The sequence below is a fragment of the Diaphorina citri genome, unplaced genomic scaffold, assembly GCF_000475195.1.
Source record: "Diaphorina citri unplaced genomic scaffold, Diaci psyllid genome assembly version 1.1 scaffold82, whole genome shotgun sequence".
Taxonomy (NCBI): domain Eukaryota; kingdom Metazoa; phylum Arthropoda; class Insecta; order Hemiptera; family Psyllidae; genus Diaphorina; species Diaphorina citri.
Genome location: NW_007377519.1, coordinates 1 through 27,590, shown reverse-complemented (window position 1 = coordinate 27,590; position 27,590 = coordinate 1). Strand labels below are relative to the sequence as shown.

The 27,590-nt window shown below is 35.0% G+C and overlaps 4 protein-coding genes across 4 annotated transcripts; all 4 read left to right on the top strand.

Moving 5' to 3' along the window:
- Positions 1-621: 621 nt before the first annotated feature.
- Positions 622-4,708, top strand: LOC108254191 (zinc finger protein 660-like). Its single transcript, XM_026832821.1, has 3 exons — positions 622-649; positions 3,238-3,339; positions 4,028-4,708. The coding sequence occupies exons 1-3, from the start codon at positions 622-624 to the stop codon at positions 4,315-4,317; spliced, it is 420 nt and encodes a 139-aa protein (XP_026688622.1). The 3' UTR covers positions 4,318-4,708.
- A 2,240-nt stretch (positions 4,709-6,948) lies between these two features.
- LOC108254188 (zinc finger protein 271-like) lies at positions 6,949-12,675 on the top strand. The gene is made up of 5 exons (XM_026832819.1): positions 6,949-7,817; positions 8,027-8,324; positions 9,022-9,364; positions 10,568-10,849; positions 12,062-12,675. The coding sequence occupies exons 1-5, from the start codon at positions 7,615-7,617 to the stop codon at positions 12,460-12,462; spliced, it is 1,527 nt and encodes a 508-aa protein (XP_026688620.1). The 5' UTR covers positions 6,949-7,614; the 3' UTR covers positions 12,463-12,675.
- A 986-nt stretch (positions 12,676-13,661) lies between these two features.
- Positions 13,662-15,515, top strand: LOC113473049 (zinc finger protein 271-like). The gene is made up of 4 exons (XM_026832815.1): positions 13,662-14,052; positions 14,368-14,464; positions 14,660-14,945; positions 15,155-15,515. Exons 1-4 carry the CDS (start codon positions 13,798-13,800, stop codon positions 15,465-15,467), a joined length of 951 nt encoding a protein of 316 aa, XP_026688616.1. The 5' UTR covers positions 13,662-13,797; the 3' UTR covers positions 15,468-15,515.
- Positions 15,516-23,591: 8,076 nt separating this feature from the next.
- Positions 23,592-27,244, top strand: LOC113473103 (zinc finger protein 513-like). Its single transcript, XM_026832853.1, has 3 exons — positions 23,592-23,739; positions 24,566-24,731; positions 26,810-27,244. Exons 1-3 carry the CDS (start codon positions 23,675-23,677, stop codon positions 27,131-27,133), a joined length of 555 nt encoding a protein of 184 aa, XP_026688654.1. The 5' UTR covers positions 23,592-23,674; the 3' UTR covers positions 27,134-27,244.
- The last annotated feature ends 346 nt before the right edge of the window (positions 27,245-27,590 follow it).

Below are 27,590 nucleotides of genomic sequence, written 5' to 3'. Positions count from 1 at the left end.
TTGTTGATCTCATTAGCTTCTCATTTGTCAACGAGGTGATTTGGTTTTCGTTAAAACATATTTATATACATTTTCGTAACATGGGTTTTCAAGGTGTAAGGATAACAAAGTTTTAATGTGAGCTTGTAAATCATGTTGTAATTTGTAATCAATCTTTTTCCTCGAAACAGTTTCCAATACATTATGAATATATTTTCGAATCAGATTTCAATATGGCTATGTAAACAAATCTACATAATAATGTATGTTGTGAAGGATCAATAATAACCAACGAGACCGAAATCATAATATTTTATCAGGACCATTTATAAGCCCTTGTAAAACTATAAAAAAAAAATCTTAAAAGAACATAAATATTCAATAAAATTGAACCTCTCGACTTTATCAATTAATATGTCCTTTTGGACGCATTTGATTTCTTTTGTTTCAGCAGCAAGCTCAAACAAGTATCTCAAATTCTCTGGAACGACCAATTTTTGTCAATTCTGCAAAGAATTGTTGCCATCGAATTCCATAGAACTTCTAGAGCACTGTAGGTTATGCGTGTTCACTGGATTCCGCGACAAATTTCACAAATACATGTGTGTCGCTTGTACGTATTATTCTCATAAAAGAGACAACATGAGAGTTCATCTCAGAATTCATACGGGTGAGAAACCATTCATGTGTACAATTTGTGACTTTAAAACTGCTCAAAAACAACATTTAAAAACTCACATGGTTATGATACACAATACTGAGTTATCGAGTGATATTTTATCAAATATGACGGTTTCCAAAAGCTGAACAATAGCAATCTATTTGCACTAATTTGTATGTTTTCTTTTCCATGTAAATTTATAGGAGGTGAAATCAAAAAATTATTATCAAGTTTATATTATGTACATATCGACATAATAAACACTATCTTTTAAGCTCGCAGTTATTACGTTTTATTTGCGTGAATTCTTTTGCCAACCTAAAAGGTTAAGATACATTTGAGCTGTCTAGGAGACGTTTTGACCATGCTAGTATTTTGTTGTAAATTTCAATTAATTCAATGTTACCATATTTAGGGTCTAATTCTTTGCCTACTTGATGAAAAGCTCAACATGAATAATGCCAGCTTTTTACCTTTCTATTGCACTCTGATGACGAACTTAACCAGAAATGTTAAGTCGACTTATTTTTCAATGTCTTAATAGGGAAGGATGGATGTAAATAAATATTTTAGGATCCACTTCCCATAGTGTAATAGAAAGTCACTTGACGTCCACAGAAAGTAAAGGATATCCCAATAAGAGCACAAGATTTGATTGTCTAATAAAGTATGGTTCTCCGTGGAAAAAATGGACTTCTTGGATGATTGGAGAAGTAAACAGTCTGAAATTTTGTATGGAACAATAATCAAACAAATAACCTCCTCGACTTTGATGGTACATTCGTTCCCTTTTGACAAAATTTTCGATGAATAATTCGAGGAAATCAGGCTGTATCTCGTTGATGCAACTTTCAATTTCACCTTTCAATGCTTCAGTGCTTGTGGGTTTGTTTGTATAAACCTGTGACTTTAGATACCCTCCCAGAAAGAAGTCTAGGGGGGTAAATTACATAATCAAGGAGGCCATTTCTCCTCACCAAAACGGAAAATGACACGATTTTCACTAGGAAATTTCTCGCGTAAAAGTGATAATGTGTCGATTTTATTGTGCTAATGTGTTGTTGAACAGTTTAGGACTCTATGATGACTAAATTTGATATTTTTACAATCATTATGTCAAAGATTGCGCTGGATAAAAGAAGTCATAACAAAATAATGACCCTTTCAAATCTTGCGTTCTTATTGGGATACCCTATATAAAGCTTGACACTGAAAATAAAACTTTGGCAGTTTAAACTTATTTTGAGATCTTGCGTTCTTATTGGGATACCCTATATAAAGCTTGACACTGAAAATAAAACTTTGGCAGTTTAAACTTATTTTGAGAAAAAAAAAAGTGTAAAGTATTTATTGTGTAGGTGGTTATTTTTGTTCTTTGAATTCTTCTTATCTTTACATATTTTCTGTAAGTCCTTAGTACCTAGTTCTCCGAGTTCATTGTCACTGTCTCTGAAAACTTGAACATTAAGCAATCAAGCAATATTACTCTGATTTACCAATACCAAAATCGTCTTTAATATTTTATTCTGAAATTATTTTTATGTACATGTACATAATATTATGATGTTGTGTTATATGTTATATTTCAATGCCACTTTTTTGGATATGTATATTGGGTACTTTTTTTAAGAAAACATATCTAATTAATATATTTATACTAATTATACCATTTTCTGATTTTTATACATAAATAAGTTTTATGATGTTTTCATTTTCCACTTATTGGCTAGTAGTTCAGTAAACTGTAGAATTCACTCAACCCAAAGTTTAATGAAAAAATTTGGACCGATTCCAATACTTTCTCATGGCTAGTACCTATAGCTCCGCTATACATATAATAATAGAATGTAAAAATTTCCCTTGTGCCTTGTGTTGAAGATTTGTCCAGAATTTCATCAAAATCGGACCAAATTTTCCAACATCTTGTTCGAATTGCAAAACTAAAAAAAAAAAAAACTGCCGGTTCACCAAATGCATGATTGTTTCCGTTTTAATAGCTACATTAAAAGTGGCCGATAACCAAAATTTAAAATGTGTCTTATTTTCAGACTTGTACTGTCAATATTGCGCTCTTAAGCTTTATGCAGATGTCAAAATAATGCTTCGTCATAGTAAAATTTGTGTTCTACTCCAACGGCCTGACGAAAATTACAAGTTCATCTGTCCTTTATGTCCATATCATACCGAACACAGCTCCGCAATAAATCGACACTTTAGAATTCATCTAGGTAAACGGCCATTTTTCTGCTCATTTTGCAACTCGTGCTTTACCACGAGGTCTGGTTTACTGCGACATAGTCGCGTGCATACGGGAGAGAAACCATATGATTGTGACCTGTGTGATTATAAAACAAATGACAAATCTAATCTGAAAAAGCACTTCTTAAATAGGCATGGTAGTGATGAAAATCTGACTTTGCTCAATTCTTAATCTTTCATTGCTCGAGTTCTGCTTTTGTCATTTCTGGAATTTCTCCTTCAGGTACATATTATTTTTAATGAGTCTTTTCGTATTTACTGTATTTTTCTTCTTGGTCTTTTTTGATTAAATTTGAAATTTGAGTAAAATTATATCGAACTATTTTTGCTTATTTCAGATTTTTTGCAATGTAGTTACTGTCGGGCAATATTACGCTGTGACTCTAGGGACGAAATTTTGGACCATTGTAAATTATGCCGGGATATACCTCGTGTTAAAAGTAACTATAACTACCCATGCCTAATATGTGGTTACTGTGCTCGATCCGGAGTTGACATACTGAGACACATAGGAAAGCATACCGGAGTGAAACCACATGAATGTACTCATTGCCCGTTCAAGACCAGTTATCCTGGCAATTTGACGAGGCATTTTGAGAGACATCATTAGATTTTTTAACAGGTTTGACAGAGTGAACTGTAACTGCTAAGGTCTTATCGTCCCGAGGAAGACAGGATAGGAAAAAGCCAGCCGTTCCGAGAACGAACATTATCCCATCAAGAAAAAATGCGCCCCGGGCGGGAATCGAACCCGCGGCCTGGCGCTTACAAGGCAGTTGCGCTACCAACCAAGCTAACTAGGCTGGCTCATTAGAATATTATTCATCCTTTTTAGATATTTTTTTCCCCTGAAACAAACCTTTTATTTATTTTTTCTGGGAGAAGGTGATACATTTGATGTACATAATAGAAAACTGGCGATACCTAGTAAGGAATGGTAATGATGAGATTGTGAGAAAACGACTTGGTACTTTTTTCGAACTAATTGTTGTGATATACCTGTATTTATGGCTTGCTCCTCAGTCAGTTATCTACTGGTATTTAAAAGTATATAAAAAAAGTTTTGTTTTAATTTTCATTCCTTGTAATCTAAGTCTAAGAGTCCAAAATTTTGAATTAAATTTTCAGATTTAACCTACCTGACTTGCAAGCATTGTCTCATATCCCTTGAAAGCACTTCGAATCTCTTGATTGAACATTCCAAAGAATGTGAAGGGACATGGAGACCCGACAAGAATTTCAAGTATGTATGTTTCGCGTGTGATTATCATTCGTACAGCAATCACAATATGATAAAGCATTTCCATGTTCACACGGGAGAGAAACCTTATAAATGTCCGTACTGTGAGCATCGATCGAGGGACGTCTCAAATTTGAAACTGCACATTCGGACTCATTATAAGAATATCAAGTTTTAGAGTTTTAGTTTCAATTTGGTACTGATGAGTCAATCAGATGGAAAAATTAGCTACTGAAATTATAGCAGTCATGAAAATCACTCTTTTTCGTGCCATGTCATATCCTCTAAAGGCCCAGTGTCCAAAATTGGGGACATTTACCAAACCCAAAAAGTCCTTGGGACTTTAGAGGATATGTTTTATTATTTTATTTTTATTCTTAAAGTTATCTGGGATGATTTTAGATGATACTACAATGTTGATTTTCTGCTCTCTTAAATTCCTAACCCCGGACTTAAGTAAATTAGGTACTTATCATAATTTGTAATCTAGTCATTTTTTCCATAGTTTTCTTACTATTCGCTTCTTCTATTTATTAGTAAAATATATTTCATTCGCTATTTATTGAAAATTATGTATTTCAGATTTATTCCTTGAAAAATTATTTTCGTATAGTGACACTGATATGTTATACATAATTTACATAGTAACTCCATTTACATGTACCATTTTGGGTATCCTTTTCGTGAGCTAGAAATTTACATTACCTGAAAGAGTTTTTTCAATATGCATGTCCGCTTGTTTTGCGATTTCAGATGTTAATTGTGTCCACTGTAATCATGTATTGAGAAAGGATTCCGACGTGTTGATCAATCATTGTAGAACCTGTGAACTCATGCCTCGACATGATAAGTCGTTCAATTACGTTTGCTGGGCCTGTACATATCATACGTATAACAATCATAACATGATGAGACACGTTAGAAAACATCTGGACGAGAAACCATTTAAATGTTCCTTCTGTAGCTATCGGTGTAGGGATAGGTCCCACCTGAAAACCCATGAAATGTCGCGTCATTCAATGTACCAAGGGGACCATTTTTTAGAAACAAGATGAAATACTCGTACTGTTTTTACCAAAGATCGGAAAAAGTTTATAGAAAATTGAGGTCAAGTTTCAACAACATTGGAAGCAAAGACTTTTTTGATCAAAGTTCTTGTCCGCTTGCATCGAGTGTGGCTATGATATTAGCTGTTTAATTTGATTTGTACAAGCGTGCATAATTGAATTTGTTACAATTACAATTTTTAAATATATAAAAAAAAAATTAAATAGCAGTTTTCTAGCATCATGTCTGTTTTTCAGGTAGTCAAGTTGTTATTTCGCAGGGAAGGACTTGGGGTAAAAAGGCAAAAAAGGTCTCATTCTGATCCTTGAATAAAGCGCAAGTTTTCCTGAAAGGAGGAGACCTGTGCTCCAAAATTTCTTAAGAAAAAAACCGCGTGTTCAGACCGGAATAGAACCATCCTTAAGATGGCCTTTTTATTGGGTTTTTACGTTCTAAATCTGGTTGTTCTCGTTTTAGATTTTGAAGATAATTAAAAAAAAAACCGGATATGAATTATTATGATATGATTTTATTTTAAATACTCTTTTTTTCTATTGAAAATGAAAACTTCTTCCTAATTTACAGAGGTCATTTTGTGCGCTTACTGTCATGCACTTCTCGAAAAGGATACGGATCTCTTACTGGATCATAGTAAATCCTGTGACGCCATCGATAGGATTAACAGTTATTATAATTATGTGTGCTTTACCTGTCGTTATCATACAAATATAAGAACACATATGCTGAAACATATTAGGCGACATTTGGGCGAAAAACCATTCCAATGTCAATACTGTCATTATAAATCTTCAGCACTATCTGATTTGACGTCTCACAAGAGAATTCGTCATTCATCTTCCATTATTCTCTCGTGATATTGAAAGTGACTTATTACATTTTTTACAGCGGAAGGCACAGTGCAATAGTCCTAAACAAAAATGGACGCTTAGGGGTCATGAAAATCTGACTTTGCTCAATTCTTAATCTTTCATTGCTCGAGTTCTGCTTTTGTCATTTCTGGAATTTCTCCTTCAGGTACATATCATTTTTAATGAGTCTTTTCGTATTTACTGTATTTTTCTTCTTGGTCTTTTTTAATTAAATTTGAAATTTGAGTAAAATTATATCATTGCTATCAAACATTAAAATGCCATTCGTATGAGATCAGGAATTTTTCACCAAATATCATTTAGTTGCTGTTATTTATTTCTTACGAAAAGTGCTAATTTAAAAAGGAAATGTTGAATCGGTTCATTTAATGATAAACAGATGTGCTTACTTGAACTTGGCCTGATGCAATACCATGCTCTCAGATCCTAGTAAATCATGTCACTATACTGAATCAAATTATTATTAGCACTAGTATTTGTTTATTTCGTCACCTGCCTCTTTATAGAAGGGCTCTTTATGTTCCTATTTAATAATAGTTATTATCAACAGTTTCCATTTGATTTCAGAAAGAATCTCATGCACATACTGTCAAATGGCTTTGATAAAGAGTGCTCAGTATCTAGTAAATCACTCTAGGTCTTGTCTCGCTATGGAAAGATCAAGTAAACTCGATACATACATGTGTTGTTTTTGTGAATATCACACATACAAGAAGAATGATATGTTGAAACATATTAGGCGTCACTTGGGTGAAAAACCATTCCAATGTGAATTCTGTGATTATAAATCTTCAGCACCATCTGATTTGCAGACGCACAAGAGGATTCGACATTCATGTTCTACAGTTGTCTAGTGACATGGAAGCAATTTATAGCAGCGTACATTTTATTACATTTAAATAGGCTGTCTTTTCTGAAGAAATGCCCGTGTGTGGAGTCCAGTATGTAGGACTGTTGCACCCATCAGGAGACGTATCAAGTAGCGTTGTTTTTCCAGCTGAATAACCTATTTATTATTTTTACAAATAGTGCAAAATTTCAACTAAATCATAGTCAATCATGTCACGTACTGTGCTTACAAAACTTTCAATATACGAAAAAGCTCGTTCAGGAGATAAGAATGGTTATTTCACTAAAACATGACCTTAAGTAGGTACTGCTAGATAGAAAATGTTCCTGAAGAAGTTGGTCAAATGAGCAAATACTATACGAAAGGAAGGAAAAAAATGTTTTCCGCCTTCATTGTAAGAACCATCCTCAGTAAGTGAAATGTAAGAAGCATTTTAACTTTAATCGTTAATAAAAATGAACATTACTATCTGTCACAAATATTCCCCGATTAATAGACTCCGCTAAATTTTATTTATCCCGTTGTCAACTCTGCTAACCACAACATTACTGAGGTTAGTTCTTACTATTTTAATAAATATATTGTTTCTTTCCGTTAAATTTCAGAAGTCATTCCATGCGTTTACTGTTGCAAGTATTTGACAAAGAATGCTGAGATTCTACTGCATCATTGTAAAAGTTGTTTTGCAATGGAAAGGTTAGGGGTATCATACAACTATATGTGCTTCACATGTGAATATCACACAAATAATAATCACAATATGTTGAGACATATTAGGCGACACTTGGGTGAAAAACCATTCCAATGTGAATTCTGTGATTATAAATCTTCAGCGCCGTCTGATTTGCAGACTCACAAGAGAATTCGGCATTCATCTTCTACAGTTGTCTAGTGACATGGAAAGGGATTTATGGCAGGATACATTACATTTAAATGGAGGTCTTCTCTGACGAAATTCCCGTGTTAGGAGTACAGTATGTAGAACTATTGTCACAAATATTCCCCGTTTAATATACCACGCCAAATTTTATGTATCCCGTTGTCAACTGTGCTAACCACAACATAACTGAGGTTGGTTCTTACAATTTAATGAATTAAAATATTGTTTCTTTCCGTTGGATTTCAGAAGTCATTCTATGCGTTTACTGTTGCAAGTTATTGACAAAAAATGCTGAGATTTTACTGCATCATTGTAAAACTTGTTTTGCAATGGAAAGGTTAGGGGTATCGTACAACTATATGTGCTTCACATGTGAATATCACACAAACAATAATCACAATATGCTAAGACATGTCCGGAAACATTTGGGTGAGAAGCCATATAAATGTTCACAGTGTGACTACAGCTCTTCGGGTGTAACAAATTTAAAAACACATGAAAAAATACGTCATGGTAAATGATGGGTGATGAATATTAGTGAAAGTTAGGCGTATTTTGTTTCCATCCCAAAAACCGCTATCAACATTAAAACTTAAATTTATTTGCTACAGAGAGGCGTACTCTTTCAATATTACATCTGTGATTTACCACAATTGTCCTTCAGAATTTTCAATTTCAGACACTGTATAATGTACATTCTTATTATTTCAGATACTTTGTGTATTTATTGCCATACAACATTACAAAACGAGGAAGATGTTTTGGTTTCCCACGCTAAAACATGTCGCTTTATGCCGAGGCCAGACAAAAGCTACTTGTTTATGTGTTACAAATGCGAATACCACACCTACAAGTGTACCAACATTAGGTTTCATGTAAGGAAACACTTGGGTGCTAAGCCATATAAATGTGTCTCATGTTCATATCGATCCTCTACTAATGGGAACTTAAAAACTCACTATTTATTACATCATAATTACTCGGCCTAATCGTGCAAAAAAGAAAAATGTTTTATTGATTATCCTAAAAATGTGTGTACTATGAACATTTAATTCTAAAACAAGGATTGTCACATATCACAATATAATAGTAATTGTGATGTGAGAAGATCTTTATCACCTGCCATACAATTTGTGTGTTTTTTTTTTTTTTTTTTTTTTTTTTTTTTTTTTTTTTTTTTTTTCTCTCTCTCTCTCTCTATCTAACATACTATGAAGAATGTTAATTTCCGATAATATTTCAGGTTCATTCATTCGCTGTGTCCATTGTCACGCTTGTCTTTCACAGGACAGCCGTGTATTAAAGAGACATTGCAAAACTTGTTCCTACGTCTCCAGACTGGACTCAACTTACACATACGTTTGTTTTTCTTGTAATTATCACACGAAGTACTCCGGACATGTCACCACTCATATTCGAAAGCACACGGGGGAAAAACCATATCGATGTTCGATTTGCACCCGCTCTTTCAGTGATCAGTCGAATTTGAAGAAACACATTTTAATTCGCCATGATGGTCAGACAGAAAATAATAGTCTCGACTTGTTTTATAAAACCAAATGATATCTCCTTTAGAATTTATTCAGAAAACGTTTCCTTTGATCTCACCTGACTATCCTCTTTTTTTTTTTTTTTAAAAAAAAAAAAAAAGATGAGTGTTTCACCACCGCTTTTATTTCGTAGCGATGAAACAACTGCTACATTGGACGCTTGTGGTCTGTGTCGTAGCATGCCCATCCTTTTTTTTTTTTTTTTTTTTTTTTTTAAAGATGAGTGTTTCCCCCCCGTTTTTTTTTCGTAGCGATGAAACAACTGCTACATTGGACGCTTGTGGTCTGTGTCGTAGCATGCCCATCCCGTAGTATGCCTCTCATCAGATGGGCGAGAAGAGACACAATACTTCCCATTTAGGTGCTGGGTCAACACGAGAACACCAGAAAGTAACCCGTTGAAATATTTGCAATCAAAAAACGAGTACAAATTTTTGTCGATGGTGGGATTCGAACCCGGGACCTTCTGCATGGCAAGCAAGCGCGTTACCACTGGACTCTGCTTTTTATCAAGCGATATAATAAATACATAATTATGTAGATGTGTGTACAAACATTAGCTCACAAGTTACATTAGATACATTAGTTTTAAGATTTGATTTTATTTATCAAATGTGTTTTTTTTTTTATTATTATTATTATTGTTTTAAATCATGAAGGGATTAGGAATATAATTCACACACGAGATGATCCTTTTACTAACCATTCTAATTCTTCTTCTTTCAGAGTTAATTTGCCAACACTGTCGGAAACACCTTCTGAGACGCACGGACGTTCTACTTGACCATAGTCTGATTTGTGAGCGAAGTGACCGTCCAGATCTCTCGTGATATTGAAAGTGACTTATTACATTTTTTACAGCGGAAGGCACAGTGCAATAGTCCTAAACAAAAATGGACGCTTAGGGGTCAAAAAAGCGAACTGTTATCATTTTTCCGTATTGAAATGAAAGAACTTCTTAACATAGCTTAGAACCAGATGTCCCGTTGTGATATAATACAATATAGCAACTTTCTCTTTCCCATTTTTCCTTCCCTAACAAACCTACTATATTAAATTTCAGAACTTATTCCATGCATTTATTGTCATTCACCTTTGATAAAGAATGCTTAGGTACATTATTATTATTATTTTTTAATATGAAGGGATTAAGAATATAATTCACACACGAAATGATCCTTTTACTACCATTCACATTCTTCTTCTTTCAGAGTTAATTTGCCAACACTGTCGGAAACACCTTCTGAGACGCACGGACATTCTACTTGACCATAGTCTGATTTGTGAGCGAAGTGACCGTCCAGACTTCAAACGCCTGTACATGTGTTACTCCTGCAAATATTCGACAAGTCAAAGGAGTCACATGAAACGACACATATGTGCACATATTGGGGATAAACCATTCCGCTGTCAGTTGTGCAATAAAGGTTACGTGGAACAATCGTCGTTGAATCGGCATAAAATTTTACATGCGGACACACTGCTGGGGGAGTAAATGTGGCGATTTTTATTCGATAAGGTACATACCATTCGACAAGTCAAAGGAGTCACATGAAACGACACATATGTGCACATATTGGGGATAAACCATTCCGCTGTCAGTTGTGCAATAAAGGCTACGTGGAACAATCGTCGTTAAATCGGCATAAAATTTTACATGCGGACACACTGCTGGGGGAGTAAATGTGGCGATTTTTATTCGATAAAGTACATACGCTCTGCTGGGTCAATAAATATGGCCACTTTTATTCGACAAGTTCCATGATTGACTTTGTATGAGTGATGCCATTTGTGTAAAATTATTTGTAGAGAAGGCACTTCATCATAATGTTCTGAAGGCAATGCCTTGTCGGTGTAGCCAACCATTTCTGTCTGTTGCTGCCCTCTTGAATTGTTGGTAGGAATAACAGCCCATTAGTTTTTGTATGTATGTTGTCAAAATAGGAAGCACTTATCCACCAAAATTGTGAATTTACTCCACAATTTTCTCATTGTTATTTTCATAGTTAAAATGTTCATGTTATTTAGGACCGGGCGGCGCTTCGAACTCTTGACGTTCGCGCGCCTCCCGGCACGCTTAATTGTAGGTGTTAGAGGGCTTGATTTTATTTTCATTCTCTCAACAAAACACTGATTAATTGTTTATATTGTTTCATCTTTCTTTCTTTAAGTTTCGTGTCGATCTTTTCTAATCAGCTCGGTTTTGAGTTTGCCATCGGGTTAGTGCCTATATACTTTGTTATATTTATATTTTATCAATTTATCACGAATGTTAATATTATTATTATTACGTACCTATTTATTATTTTCATAGTACCTTTTAATATTCTTGTTCCAATGATTTATCTTCAAATTAAGCGTATTTTAATGCCAGATTTTATACATATTTTTACAATGAAATAATTATTACTCATTATGTACCTTATTGTACCTTGTATTTGGAATCTTTTTTTATATCAACAAAGGTATAGTGGTTGTGATAATTTTATATCTTTTCATTGTAGTATTTCAAATGAAAATGTACCTGCTACTCGGCAGTATCAATCTCAAAATGGTATAAATTTGTCACTTCGAATAACATTACCTTTTATTAACGGATACTTTTCGTAACCATATTAATGAGGTGAAGACAAATTGGGAACCATCCTAATATTCACCTATTCTTGTTTAATAGTGCCCATCAATACTGAACTTTCCTTTTTCAGACACATTGGACCCGTTTTGTTGCCATTGTCGGAAACAACTGACCACCAAAGCGCGGGATATTCTCGACCACTGCAAGCAATGCGAGGCCGTCGTGCGAACAGACAAATCGTTTCTCTATGTATGTTTCGCCTGCGATCATCACACCTACCACCGCAGTCACATGAGCATTCACGTTCGGAAACACACGGGAGAGAAACCGTATAAATGTGAATTTTGTCCGCTCAATTTCGGACAACGGACATCGCTCATCATGCACACACGAAAACACACCAAAGAGAAACCATACGTGTGTAAGTTTTGTACTTACAAGTCATCGAGTTTGTTTGCGTGTCGACGACATATGCAACATCGTCACGTGGAGCAGTATGGAGAGTTTGACTTTCGAGATCATTTCGGCTAGTGAATTCCTCCGTCGTGCTAAGGCGGCTATGATTACACGATCTATTTTATCTGACTAGTCATTCGTTAATTTCAGACCTTTGTTAAAAGTTGCAAACCAATAATCAATGAGTCGTGACATTACCCTAGTGCATTGGTTCCCAACCTGGGGGTATTTACCCCCCGAGGGGTAAAATACACTTTTTCGAGGGGTAAAAAGAAGTAAGCGCTAAGTGAAAAAAAAGAAAAAAAATACAAAAGACATAGAAAAAAAAGATGGGATGAAGGAAATTTATGTGACGATGTGTGAACGGACCCTTAAAACCTCGACATAAAACCTCTGAGATGTGCACTGTGTGCTTTTGTTCTACTTATTGAAAATAATGTTAAATTTAATAAATAAATTTAAAAAAAAAAATAAATCGAAAATTACAAGTTCATCTGTCCTTTATGTCCATATCATACCGAACACAGCTCCGCAATAAATCGACACTTTAGAATTCATCTAGGTGAACGGCCATTTTTCTGCTCATATTGCAGAGACGACACCGAGGCGAATACAATAGTCCGTCCCTTATACCTTTTTATTACTATTGTAATAATAAAGGAAGGACGGACTAAAAAGTGACCAGATATTCTGAAAAGTAATAATGTTTTGTACATTTTAAAAGAAAAATCACTACTCTGGCTTGAAAATTGACTCCGTAGCATGATTTTGAAAACCGTCCGTTCTTTCTGCCGCTTCTTTTATTGCTTCACAGTAAAACTTGTTATGCAATGAATAGATTAAGCAGCGGGTATAATTACATGTGCTCCACATGTGAATATCATTCACTCCAGAAAGGCAGCATGATAAAACATATATTTAGACATTTGGGAGAAAAGCTATTTAAATTTTGGTACTTTGATTACAAATCTGCAGAAACATCCAATGTGAGATCTCACGAGAAAATCCGCCATGCGTCTTCTATTGTTCTTTGATGATATCTCTCTTTTTTCATCATTGCTATCAAACATTAAAATGCCATTCGTATGAGATCAGGAATTTTTCACCAAATATCATTTAGTTGCTGTTATTTATTTCTTACGAACAGTACTAATTTAAAAAGGAAATGTTGAATCGGTTCGTTTTATGATACAGAGATGTGCTTACTTGAACTTGGCCTGATGCAATGCCATGCTCTCAGATCCTAGTAAATCATGTCACTATACTGAATCAAATTATTATTAGCACTAGTATTTGTTTATTTCGTCACCTGCCTCTTTATAGAAGGGCTCTTTATGTTCCTATTTAATAATAGTTATTATCAACAGTTTCCATTTGATTTCAGAAAGAATCTCATGCACATACTGTCAAATGGCTTTGATAAAGAGTGCTCAGTATCTAGTAAATCACTCTAGGTCTTGTCTCGCTATGGAAAGATCAAGTAAACTCGATACATACATGTGTTGTTTTTGTGAATATCACACATACAAGAAGAATGATATGTTGAAACATATTAGGCGTCACTTGGGTGAAAAACCATTCCAATGTGAATTCTGTGATTATAAATCTTCAGCACCATCTGATTTGCAGACGCACAAGAGGATTCGACATTCATGTTCTACAGTTGTCTAGTGACATGGAAGCAATTTATAGCAGCGTACATTTTATTACATTTAAATAGGCTGTCTTTTCTGAAGAAATGCCCGTGTGTGGAGTCCAGTATGTAGGACTGTTGCACCCATCAGGAGACGTATCAAGTAGCGTTGTTTTTCCAGCTGAATAACCTATTTATTATTTTTACAAATAGTGCAAAATTTCAACTAAATCATAGTCAATCATGTCACGTACTGTGCTTACAAAACTTTCAATATACGAAAAAGCTCGTTCAGGAGATAAGAATGGTTATTTCACTAAAACATGACCTTAAGTAGGTACTGCTAGATAGAAAATGTTCCTGAAGAAGTTGGTCAAATGAGCAAATACTATACGAAAGGAAGGAAAAAAATGTTTTCCGCCTTCATTGTAAGAACCATCCTCAGTAAGTGAAATGTAAGAAGCATTTTAACTTTAATCGTTAATAAAAATGAACATTACTATCTGTCACAAATATTCCCCGATTAATAGACTCCGCTAAATTTTATTTATCCCGTTGTCAACTCTGCTAACCACAACATTACTGAGGTTAGTTCTTACTATTTTAATAAATATATTGTTTCTTTCCGTTAAATTTCAGAAGTCATTCCATGCGTTTACTGTTGCAAGTATTTGACAAAGAATGCTGAGATTCTACTGCATCATTGTAAAAGTTGTTTTGCAATGGAAAGGTTAGGGGTATCATACAACTATATGTGCTTCACATGTGAATATCACACAAATAATAATCACAATATGTTGAGACATATTAGGCGACACTTGGGTGAAAAACCATTCCAATGTGAATTCTGTGATTATAAATCTTCAGCGCCGTCTGATTTGCAGACTCACAAGAGAATTCGGCATTCATCTTCTACAGTTGTCTAGTGACATGGAAAGGGATTTATGGCAGGATACATTACATTTAAATGGAGGTCTTCTCTGACGAAATTCCCGTGTTAGGAGTACAGTATGTAGAACTATTGTCACAAATATTCCCCGTTTAATATACCACGCCAAATTTTATGTATCCCGTTGTCAACTGTGCTAACCACAACATAACTGAGGTTGGTTCTTACAATTTAATGAATTAAAATATTGTTTCTTTCCGTTGGATTTCAGAAGTCATTCTATGCGTTTACTGTTGCAAGTTATTGACAAAAAATGCTGAGATTTTACTGCATCATTGTAAAACTTGTTTTGCAATGGAAAGGTTAGGGGTATCGTACAACTATATGTGCTTCACATGTGAATATCACACAAATAATAATCACAATATGTTGAGACATATTAGGCGACACTTGGGTGAAAAACCATTCCAATGTGAATTCTGTGATTATAAATCTTCAGCGCCGTCTGATTTGCAGACTCACAAGAGAATTCGGCATTCATCTTCTACAGTTGTCTAGTGACATGGAAAGGGATTTATGGCAGGATACATTACATTTAAATGGAGGTCTTCTCTGACGAAATTCCCGTGTTAGGAGTACAGTATGTAGAACTATTGTCACAAATATTCCCCGTTTAATATACCACGCCAAATTTTATTCCAGTTACAGCAGTGAGAAATGGATGGTGAAATTGGGACATCCACTAATTTTCTATAGTTTTCATTCTTCAGTTGCACTAGTTCCAGAAGTGAGAAATGGATAGTGAAATGGACACATCCACCAATTATCTAATTTTTCAGTCTTCAATTACAGCAGTGAGGATTGGATGCTGTAATTGATACCTCCACTCTTTTATTATTATTATTATTATTATTATTATTATTATTCTTATAATACATTCCCCTTCAGTGATGTAACATTCTAAGAATCATTTGAAAGTCCGTGTTCGATTACTGTCTTTTAGGTACGTTCTCCTGTATGTCTTTCATCATTTTGTTGATACCTTACTTTTATTTATTTATTTTCATAAATATTGGATATCTTTAATTAATAAATTTTGAGCGTAATGAGATGTAATGAGTGGGATACATAAAAAGTATCGTTGGTTTTATAATATCTACAATACGTGATTTCGGATATCTCAGAGGCTAAAAGGCAGATTTTAAGTGCTCGAATTTGTTTCACTGACTTTTCCGAATTTTCAGACTTTTATTGCCGACATTGCTTAAAGGAAATTCCTCACGATGAAGAAATGCGCATATGTCACTCGAGAGTCTGCCCAGCTGTGGCCAGAATTGACAAGAGTTTCAAGTATATATGTTTGTGGTGCTCTTATCATACGTACAGAAATGCACACATGAAAAACCACTTCCGAGGTCACACGGGCGAGAAACCATTTATGTGTCCTGTTTGCAAAAATTTGTTCCGACGAAAAAGCTATTTACAAACTCATTTGACGAAAGTTCATTTGATAAACAGCGTAGATGATCTGCCCATTCCGGACTTGATTTACACTGGTTAAAGTTGATTTTTGGTTTCAGGAGGAACAAGGATATTAGGATATTATCTCTTATTTAACCAATCAAAGCAAAATAAAATATTCTCTATTGTTTGTTTCGTATTGGTGAGAATATAAAATATCAAGCTGTTTTGTATTAGAATATTTATTGAATGTGTTAAATAATGAATAGTTTATTTTATTGTTAAATTAAATATATGTGTGGGCAACGGGAAGGAGAGATATCCACACCATGGATCGCCTAGGATGCACCCATAGCCGTTATCACGAGTGCAGATAACAATGTCGATAATCATGACATTCCAATTGCCAACAATGTGAGAAACATTTTCGCGTACGTATTTCAGAATAACAATGTCGATAATCATGACATTCCAATTGCCAACAATGTGAGAAACATTTTCGCGTACGTATTTCAGAATAACAATGTCGATAATCATGACATTCCAATTGCCAACAATGTGAGAAACATTTTCGCGTACGTATTTCAGAATAACAATGTCGATAATCATGACATTCCAATTGCCAACAATGTGAGAAACATTTTCGCGTACGTATTTCAGAATAACAATGTCGATAATCATGACATTCCAATTGCCAACAATGTGAGAAACATTTTCGCGTACGTATTTCAGAATAACAATGTCGATAATCATGACATTCCAATTGCCAACAATGTGAGAAACATTTTCGCGTACGTATTTCAGAATAACAATGTCGATAATCATGACATTCCAATTGCCAACAATGTGAGAAACATTTTCGCGTACGTATTTCAGAATAACAATGTCGATAATCATGACATTCCAATTGCCAACAATGTGAGAAACATTTTCGCGTACGTATTTCAGAATAACAATGTCGATAATCATGACATTCCAATTGCCAACAATGTGAGAAACATTTTCGCGTACGTATTTCAGAATAACAATGTCGATAATCATGACATTCCAATTGCCAACAATGTGAGAAACATTTTCGCGTACGTATTTCAGAATAACAATGTCGATAATCATGACATTCCAATTGCCAACAATGTGAGAAACATTTTCGCGTACGTATTTCAGAATAACAATGTCGATAATCATGACATTCCAATTGCCAACAATGTGAGAAACATTTTCGCGTACGTATTTCAGAATAACAATGTCGATAATCATGACATTCCAATTGCCAACAATGTGAGAAACATTTTCGCGTACGTATTTCAGAATAACAATGTCGATAATCATGACATTCCAATTGCCAACAATGTGAGAAACATTTTCGCGTACGTATTTCAGAATAACAATGTCGATAATCATGACATTCCAATTGCCAACAATGTGAGAAACATTTTCGCGTACGTATTTCAGAATAACAATGTCGATAATCATGACATTCCAATTGCCAACAATGTGAGAAACATTTTCGCGTACGTATTTCAGAATAACAATGTCGATAATCATGACATTCCAATTGCCAACAATGTGAGAAACATTTTCGCGTACGTATTTCAGAATAACAATGTCGATAATCATGACATTCCAATTGCCAACAATGTGAGAAACATTTTCGCGTACGTATTTCAGAATAACAATGTCGATAATCATGACATTCCAATTGCCAACAATGTGAGAAACATTTTCGCGTACGTATTTCAGAATAACAATGTCGATAATCATGACATTCCAATTGCCAACAATGTGAGAAACATTTTCGCGTACGTATTTCAGAATAACAATGTCGATAATCATGACATTCCAATTGCCAACAATGTGAGAAACATTTTCGCGTACGTATTTCAGAATAACAATGTCGATAATCATGACATTCCAATTGCCAACAATGTGAGAAACATTTTCGCGTACGTATTTCAGAATAACAATGTCGATAATCATGACATTCCAATTGCCAACAATGTGAGAAACATTTTCGCGTACGTATTTCAGAATAACAATGTCGATAATCATGACATTCCAATTGCCAACAATGTGAGAAACATTTTCGCGTACGTATTTCAGAATAACAATGTCGATAATCATGACATTCCAATTGCCAACAATGTGAGAAACATTTTCGCGTACGTATTTCAGAATAACAATGTCGATAATCATGACATTCCAATTGCCAACAATGTGAGAAACATTTTCGCGTACGTATTTCAGAATAACAATGTCGATAATCATGACATTCCAATTGCCAACAATGTGAGAAACATTTTCGCGTACGTATTTCAGAATAACAATGTCGATAATCATGACATTCCAATTGCCAACAATGTGAGAAACATTTTCGCGTACGTATTTCAGAATAACAATGTCGATAATCATGACATTCCAATTGCCAACAATGTGAGAAACATTTTCGCGTACGTATTTCAGAATAACAATGTCGATAATCATGACATTCCAATTGCCAACAATGTGAGAAACATTTTCGCGTACGTATTTCAGAATAACAATGTCGATAATCATGACATTCCAATTGCCAACAATGTGAGAAACATTTTCGCGTACGTATTTCAGAATAACAATGTCGATAATCATGACATTCCAATTGCCAACAATGTGAGAAACATTTTCGCGTACGTATTTCAGAATAACAATGTCGATAATCATGACATTCCAATTGCCAACAATGTGAGAAACATTTTCGCGTACGTATTTCAGAATAACAATGTCGATAATCATGACATTCCAATTGCCAACAATGTGAGAAACATTTTCGCGTACGTATTTCAGAATAACAATGTCGATAATCATGACATTCCAATTGCCAACAATGTGAGAAACATTTTCGCGTACGTATTTCAGAATAACAATGTCGATAATCATGACATTGCAATTGCGAACAATGTGAGAAACATTTTCGCGTACCTATTTCAGAATAACAATGTCGATAATCATGACATTGCAATTGCGAACAATGTGAGAAACATTTTCGCGTACCCATTTCAGAATAGCAATGTCGATAATCATGACATTGCAATTGCGAACAATGTGAGAAACATTTTCGCGTACCCATTTCAGAATAGCAATGTCGATAATCATGACATTGCAATTGCGAACAATGTGAGAAACATTTTCGCGTACCCATTTCAGAATAGCAATGTCGATAATCATGACATTGCAATTGCGAACAATGTGAGAAACATTTTCGCGTACCTATTTCAGAATGACAATGTCGATAATCATGACATTGCAATTGCGAACAATGTGAGAAACATTTTCGCGTACCTATTTCAGAATAACAATGTCGATAATCATGACATTGCAATTGCGAACAATGTGAGAAACATTTTCGCGTTCCTATTTCAGAATAACAATGTCGATAATCATGACATTCCAATTGCGAACAATGTGAGAAACATTTTCGCGTACCCATTTCAGAATAACAATGTCGATAATCATGACATTCCAATTGCCAACAATGTGAGAAACATTTTCACGTACGTATTTCAGGATAACAATGTCGATAATCATGACATTCCAATTGCGAACAACGTGAGAAACATTTTCGCGTACGTATTTCAGAATAACAATGTCGATAATCATGACATTCCAATTGCCAACAATGTGAGAAACATTTTCGCGTACGTATTTCAGAATAACAATGTCGATAATCATGACATTCCAATTGCCAACAATGTGAGAAACATTTTCGCGTACGTATTTCAGAATAACAATGTCGATAATCATGACATTCCAATTGCCAACAATGTGAGAAACATTTTCGCGTACGTATTTCAGAATAACAATGTCGATAATCATGACATTCCAATTGCCAACAATGTGAGAAACATTTTCGCGTACGTATTTCAGAATAACAATGTCGATAATCATGACATTCCAATTGCCAACAATGTGAGAAACATTTTCGCGTACGTATTTCAGAATAACAATGTCGATAATCATGACATTCCAATTGCCAACAATGTGAGAAACATTTTCGCGTACGTATTTCAGAATAACAATGTCGATAATCATGACATTCCAATTGTGAACAATGTGAGAAACATTTTTGCGCATTCCAGAATAACAATGTCAATAATCATGATATTGCATTACACCTAGCTTGAGTCTTGACCATTTCAGCCAGAGCGAGGAAAACTCGAACAACCGTTATCAGAGGAATGTCCGACTCGACGCGCCGGGTATGCTCAGTATGAGATGATTTCGAGTGAGATACTCAGATGGAATCATCTCGAGCGGTATACACCCACACGTCCACGTCCGCCCACCCTCATTTGTTATCGGGAGTTCAGATGGGTAGAAATTCCTTGAGCTGCGGTCATTTCAGAGTATTAGCACCTTTGAGACAAACGGGTTAGTGTCAAAACCCTAGGGAAGTGAAACCCAGCATTTACGCAGTACAAGCCCCCTTTTATTTTGTTTCTAGCAAACAGAAATTAATTACCCTCACAAAATATAAAGACTTAGTTATTATCGTGCCCATGTTAAGGTACACCACAAACGTTGAAGAAAACGTGACCCTCGCGCGCAAGTGTATTGCGTCCCATCGTAACAATCATAAGCATCTAATCGGATGACTAAAAATATAGCGACATTGCTTAACGCACGTCCTCCCTGGTATAGTACAAGTGCCTACACCCTCAGGGGTGGGCAAACATGTCTCTTGGTAAGACACTAACTGCACCTCGACATGGCTATGTTACAGCTTCTTCCAATCAACACCTCCCGGTCCGAGATCAGCCTGGGACAGCATGATCAATGAGTAATTTTATTGAGCACATCCATTCCTCGAGGAGGACCTCGAGATGTCAGGGCTGGCCGTGTGGGCAACGGGAAGGAGAGATATCCACACCATGGATCGCCTAGGATGCACCCATAGCCGTTATCACGAGTGCAGACATTCCCCTAGTGGTTAGGAAGGAAACTAAGGAGACCGAGTATCAAGGTCCAGCGAGAGATCAGGGATTGGTCTCAGTCTTGTATCAGAATCAAACCTGCTCAGAACTCAGTGTGTGATAAGTAACGTACGGCCAGGGAGTCTCCTCCTCTCCTTTACGCGTTTGCCCACAGTTAGCCTTTCTCTTGTAATATCGTTATCATTAGTGCCTCTTAGATTTAATTGTTACTTCATCCTTTTCATATCAATAAACTGTTTATCTTTCAAATCCGCATATATCTTATTATTAATAATTCCTAGTGTAGTGTAAATAAATTCGTAGGCAATGGAGATTCCGGAAGGCGGTGAGATCAACGACCTACTCAACAAAAGCTCTCCTCACCCCCAGCGACCGGCCTCGCCTACATATGTATATTGTGTTATCTTTTACATAGCATACATATGAATAAAATTGTTATCAGGTAACCAGCTAGAGATATTTCAGCTCTTTTAAAAGATAAATAAATCATAAACAAGTCCACTAAGAATTCATCAGGGTTAGAATGTCAAGGTCTGTAAAGGAATCCTCATATTCAATCTGCTTCATTTTAGAAACCTCATGCATGTACTGCTGTTCACCTCTGGAGGGTGATATAGCGTCCATTATGCTTCACACTAGAACATGTGACTCTATGGAAATAATCAAATCCAGATACGTTTGCTTTGCATGTGACTACCACAGTGATCATCACGGGCATATGAAGCGACACATCTTATCCTTGCACCTTTGCGGGAAACGAATGAAGTGCCCCCAATGTATGTGTTACTTCAAGAACAGAAATTCTCTCGCAAAGCATCTTAAACAAAAGCATGATTCAAAGTTGTGTAAAAGTGTTGGCATCGAAAGTGAGTTTACTGTCAATAAGAAAAAGTATTGATCGAACATTCATTTTATTGTTATTGTTGTTAATTAATAAATTGTTATCGTTATTTTATCAGATATCTATTTTATGGTTTGTCACAGGTAAAAATATTGCTGAGGGTGAGTGGCCGACATGAGAGGTAACTCATATTTCCCATGTTTATCTTTATCATTAAATTTCTCTCCTTTGTCCCTCTATCCGTATTGTACAAGTTCTTCCACTCATTCATTTATAATTCCTTTTTCAGAGTTCGTGTGTTCATATTGTCATCGTTTTCTTCCTCCTAATGACTCAATATTTTTATTGGAGCATTGCAAATTTTGTCTTCTCATGATTCGACCTGACAAGGAACACAATTACATGTGTTTTCTCTGCGATTATCACACTTATTTGAGCACCAATATGAGAAATCACATTGTTCAACACACCGGCGTGGAACCATTCAATTGTATACATTGTGATTATAGATGTTCAAAAAACTCGAATTTGAAGAAGCATATCCGACTTTACCATGATCGCCCGCCCAGATTCTACTCACCTTAGACCAGCCAATCATCAGGTAGACACCTGATGATTGGCTGTTGAAACGACTTCAAAATCGTTTGGACTCATTGTTAGATCACACTAAATCATGTCAGTCTATGGAAAGGGCTACGTTAGATTTCAGGTACATGTGTTACTGTTGCCAGTATTACACTCCTCATAGTTATAGCATGAAAAGACACTTGCGAAAACATACTGGCGAGAAACCGTTTAAATGTGAATATTGTGACCACATCGGTAATGATTACTCTAATATAAAAAGACACATGAGTAAGCAGCACAAGAATAAACGAGATACGTCTCTCACACTCGTATTTATGAACAAGAATGATCGTTCTTAGATCAGTCTCAAGTCAAGATTGACCAATCAAATGCCTTGAGACTATGCTTAGCACGAACTTAAGAGCCAGCATTTTGTTCATAAATATGGGTGTCAGACTCTTTTGACTAAGCTCGACTTTAACAAAACTCTCCTCTTTTCATTATAATTGAAGAACTAATAATTTGTTAAATTTCTGACTTATGATGTAATTTCTTATTTACAGTATCATCCAAAGATAAACGAGATAGATATTTCGTTTTAAAATAATGTTAATAAAAAGCATGGTAAAAAATACTAAAATATACTTGTACTGTGTAGTCTCCTTAATTGTTGTCACTCAGACTCTTTTGGCTAAGCTGAGACTTTAACAAAAGTCTTCTCTTTTCAATATAATGGAAGAATCAATAATTAAAAAAAAAAAAAAAAAAAAAATTTAATTTTTTGCCCCTTGATGTTTTTTTTCTTTTACAGTATCTTTATAAAAAAAAAAAAAAAAAAATGTTAAATTTCTGACCCATGATGTATTTTCTCATTTACAGTATCATCTTTCCAAACCTGTCGATATTGTTTGAAACAACTTCAAAATCATATGGACTCATTGTTAGATCACACTAAATCATGTCAGTCTATGGAAAGGGCTACGATAGATTTCAGGTACATGTGTTACTGTTGCCAGTATTACACTCCTCGTAATTACAGAATGAAAAGACACCTGCGATTACATACTGGCGAGAAACCGTTTAAATGTATATATTGTGACTACGTCGGTAATGATGAGTCTAATTTGAAAAAACACATGAGTAAGGGGCACAAGAATAAACGATTTATTACGGTGATACCAATATCTAATGATGCCTTGCCTCCAACACATTTCCTTGATGCGTTATGACAATGACCTACAAGGCCTTCCCGTTAATCGCGATGGATGTGGTCAAGTATTGAAATATCGGATGGTTTTTTCTTATCCCCCCCCCAATAAAATTTAACAATAATGATAATAAAAACCATGGTAAAAAATATATATAAAAACTATGGTAAAAAATACATACTAAAATAAGTAAGTTTTATTATTAGTACCTATTAGTGTAACACACCGACGTTGTATACATTCATGTTTGAATTTTATGTACAATAAAAACTGAATTATAATTATTATTATAAATATACTTGTAGTTCCTTTAACTGTCGACGTCACTCAGACTCTTTTGACTAAGCTGGAACTTTAACAAAACTCTTCTCTTTTCATTATAATCGAAGAATTAATACTTCTTTAATTTCTGACTTATGATGTATTTTCTTATTTACAGTATCTTTCCAAACCTGTCGATATTGTTTGAAACAAAATACCTAAAAAAAGAAAAAGCCGAAATAATTCAGCTGGTCTAGATGTTTTGTGCTCTTATTTCTTCTTGATTTTAGTTCCGAACTTCCAGTTAGGTTTGATAGATCATTGTATGGAAAGGGCTACGTTAGATTTCAGGTACATGTGTTACTGTTGCCAGTATTACACTCCTCGTAATTACAGAATGAAAAGACACCTGCGATTACATACTGGCGAGAAACCGTTTAAATGTGAATATTGTGACTACTTCGGTAATGATGACTCTAATTTGAAAAGACACATGAGTAAGGGGCACAAGAATAAATGATTTATCACCGTGATACCAATATCAAATGATGTCTTGTCTCCAACACATTTCCGTGATGTGTTATGACAATGACCTACAAGAAAACCAGTACATGTACCTACCTAATTTGTTTAATATTCAGTTTATTATCATTCTTGATTTGATTTTTTGATTTTACTTTCATGTAATGTTTTAAAATCAAGACTAGAGCCCGTTCTCTCTTTATTCTCAATATAATGTTTAAGTCACCCATCCATTTATTGGCCTTTTTCGGCGTAGCCTGACACGGGTGACGCTAAAATCGGTCTTAAATTATCGACTGAAGTGTTATCTAAAACTTTCTCGCTTTGAGTTCATAGGTCGTCGCGACAATTTTCAAGATCAGAGCTCATTTGTGTGAGACACCTTAATCATCTTCCCACCATTTGTAGAACGGGCTGTAGGCTTGATTAATTGACTCGGGTAAAAAAAAAGATTTTTTTTTTTTTTTTTTTTCGCGATTTTCAAGATTTTTGAGCCTATCAGAACGGTCCGGTTAAACAAATCGTAGAAAGTTCGGGTTTTGGAGATTTTGCATCTATTTTCATGTCCTACCAGGAATATCAAATAAAATTTGCTTAAAGTTGAAGGGAAGTGGGAGAAAAGTTGAAGTGAAAATGCCCAAAAACCTCGAAATTCTGTTTCGTGTTAATATAGGCCGGGCGGCGCTTCGAACTATTGACGTTCGCGCACCTCCCGGCACGCTTGATAATACATTTTCTCACTCAATTTCATTTATTGCCGTTTCAACTTAATTTTCAGACTTAAAGTGTAAATACTGTCAATTGTTGCTGACTTCTTCACTTGATGTGTTGTTGGAGCACACAAAAATCTGTCACCTTATGGAAAGACCTTCGTACGATTTCACCTACAGATGTTACACTTGCCAATATTACACTCCTCATAGTTATAGCATGAAGAGGCACATTCGAATACACAGTGGAGTTAAGCCATATAAATGTAGTCATTGTGACTATTCGGCCACTGAAAAGTCGAACCTAAAAAAACATTGTCAGATTAGACACAATATTGTATTTAGTGGTTGATCGGATACCTATAACAGATTTGTGAAGACTAAAGGTTAGATGGCTAAAAGCAGACATCAACTTCGCCCTTTAGTTCACTTGTTTGTATTATTTTAGGTGATATTTATATTTTAAATCAAAATAAATCAACAAATCAATCGTGCTAATAAGAATAACTGCCTAGTTTGGTCATAACTTCGAAGATCTAAAATGGTAAATCATCACACACGTTACCATGTAGACACTTTTATTACTTATTCTTTTCATTGCTTCTTCGTTTCAGATACTGAAATGAGTTGCCGCCATTGTTCGTTAAAACTGCCCAATTCAGTAGAAACCATTATTAACCATTGTAAACTTTGCAAAAGTATGCCTCGAAAAAATAGGACGTTTAATTATTCGTGCATATTTTGTGCGTATCATACATACCACAAATTTGGAATGAGAGCCCACATGAAGGACCACATGGGGGAGAAACCATATATGTGTTCCTTCTGTTCGTTTAGTTGTGGAACATTGCCAATGGTGAGGGCCCATATTCGAGAGAAGCATAACATAGAACTTGTTGAAGGATGAGTGTTAGGAGAGGGGATTAAAATTTATAAATGATCTGGATAAAATGTTCAAAGATCTCAGTCTTACCTTTTGTAAAAAAGAGAACGCTTATACCCATTTTTACACATCCTTAGTTAATTATTTTGGTTAGATAAAACTAAATTAATTTTGTTGATCTTTGGTGCCTTACACAATATTTAATGAAAATATGTCTTCATAGAAAGTAAAAATGCTTGTACCTGAAGATAAAATATACAAACATTATAATGCTATCGGATTTTTCTCCTAAATATACGTACAAATCTTGAAAATACATAATCTCATGCTATTCGAAATCCAAATAGTCTTGATATTTTATTCTGTCAGAAGATTAGAACTATTTTCGAAAATACGTAGGTACATGGAAAAAAAAATATTTGTAATAATAATAAAGAGATACCTACTTTACTATTAACTTTAATAACGCAACTGATCTAGAGAACTACTATTCAATTTAGTGAACTTATTGAAACTTTTAATTTTCTAGATTTTATTTGCCGGCTTTGTCGACTGCCACTGATGAACAACACTGAACTCATTGTTGAGCATTGTGAAATGTGTCCAATCATGGCCAGGGTAGACAGGTCTTATCGATTTATATGTTTTGCCTGTAACTATCACACGCACACCCGAGAAAGAATGCGCGTCCATGTTCGCATTCATTCGGGCGAGAAGCCCTATAAATGCAATTATTGTGATTATGCCAGTCACCAGGCAGTCAATGTAAAAAGACACACCCTAATTATTCATCAGCCAGTGTAAAATTTAATCAAATAGAAAATATAGTTGATTGATTAAGCCAAGAGTGGGTTGATTTTAGTTTTTTGAATACTCAAGTACTTTCCACACATGTTGTTTTGGATTTGAAGCGCCTATGATCCAATTTCCAACGCACTAACGACTACACTACTGAGATCTAACCCAAGTCTTTTATATGAGAGTTGGCACTGAGAGTTAACACAGTGTTAAGGGTTTTCTTTGACGTTACCCATTTGATTTACACAGACCAGTATTTCCTAAACTGTGAATTAACTGAAAAATCTCTGTGGTAATGTGGTTAGATCGGGCATTAAAGGATTTGATATCACGCTTGCTTGTACGTATTACTCGTATTTGTAGGTCAAAAAGCAGTGTGAAACACAGTAAATTATCAACAGTCTTGTACATTTTCTATTTCAGAATACATTAGCTGCCAGTATTGTAAAATAAATTTACCGAA

Coding starts and splice junctions, on each gene's coding strand:
- LOC108254191 (XM_026832821.1), top strand. CDS start 622: ATGAGAGTTCATCTCAGAATTCATACGG. Junction 650..3,237: donor TCATCTCAGAATTCATACGG/GTGAGAAACCAT, acceptor TGCTTATTTCAG/ATTTTTTGCAATGTAGTTAC. Junction 3,340..4,027: donor GGATATACCTCGTGTTAAAA/GTAACTATAACT, acceptor TTAAATTTTCAG/ATTTAACCTACCTGACTTGC.
- LOC113473103 (XM_026832853.1), top strand. CDS start 23,675: ATGGACTCATTGTTAGATCACACTAAATCATGTCAGTCTATGGAAAGG. Junction 23,740..24,565: donor AGGGCTACGATAGATTTCAG/GTACATGTGTTA, acceptor GTTAGATTTCAG/GTACATGTGTTACTGTTGCC. Junction 24,732..26,809: donor GTAAGGGGCACAAGAATAAA/TGATTTATCACC, acceptor CAACTGATCTAG/AGAACTACTATTCAATTTAG.
- LOC113473049 (XM_026832815.1), top strand. CDS start 13,798: ATGGCTTTGATAAAGAGTGCTCAGTATCTAGTAAATCACTCTAGGTCT. Junction 14,053..14,367: donor GACATTCATGTTCTACAGTT/GTCTAGTGACAT, acceptor AGGTACTGCTAG/ATAGAAAATGTTCCTGAAGA. Junction 14,946..15,154: donor TCATCTTCTACAGTTGTCTA/GTGACATGGAAA, acceptor AATGAATTAAAA/TATTGTTTCTTTCCGTTGGA.
- LOC108254188 (XM_026832819.1), top strand. CDS start 7,615: ATGGAAAGGTTAGGGGTATCATACAACTATATGTGCTTCACATGTGAA. Junction 7,818..8,026: donor TCATCTTCTACAGTTGTCTA/GTGACATGGAAA, acceptor AATGAATTAAAA/TATTGTTTCTTTCCGTTGGA. Junction 10,850..12,061: donor GGACACACTGCTGGGGGAGT/AAATGTGGCGAT, acceptor TTCCTTTTTCAG/ACACATTGGACCCGTTTTGT.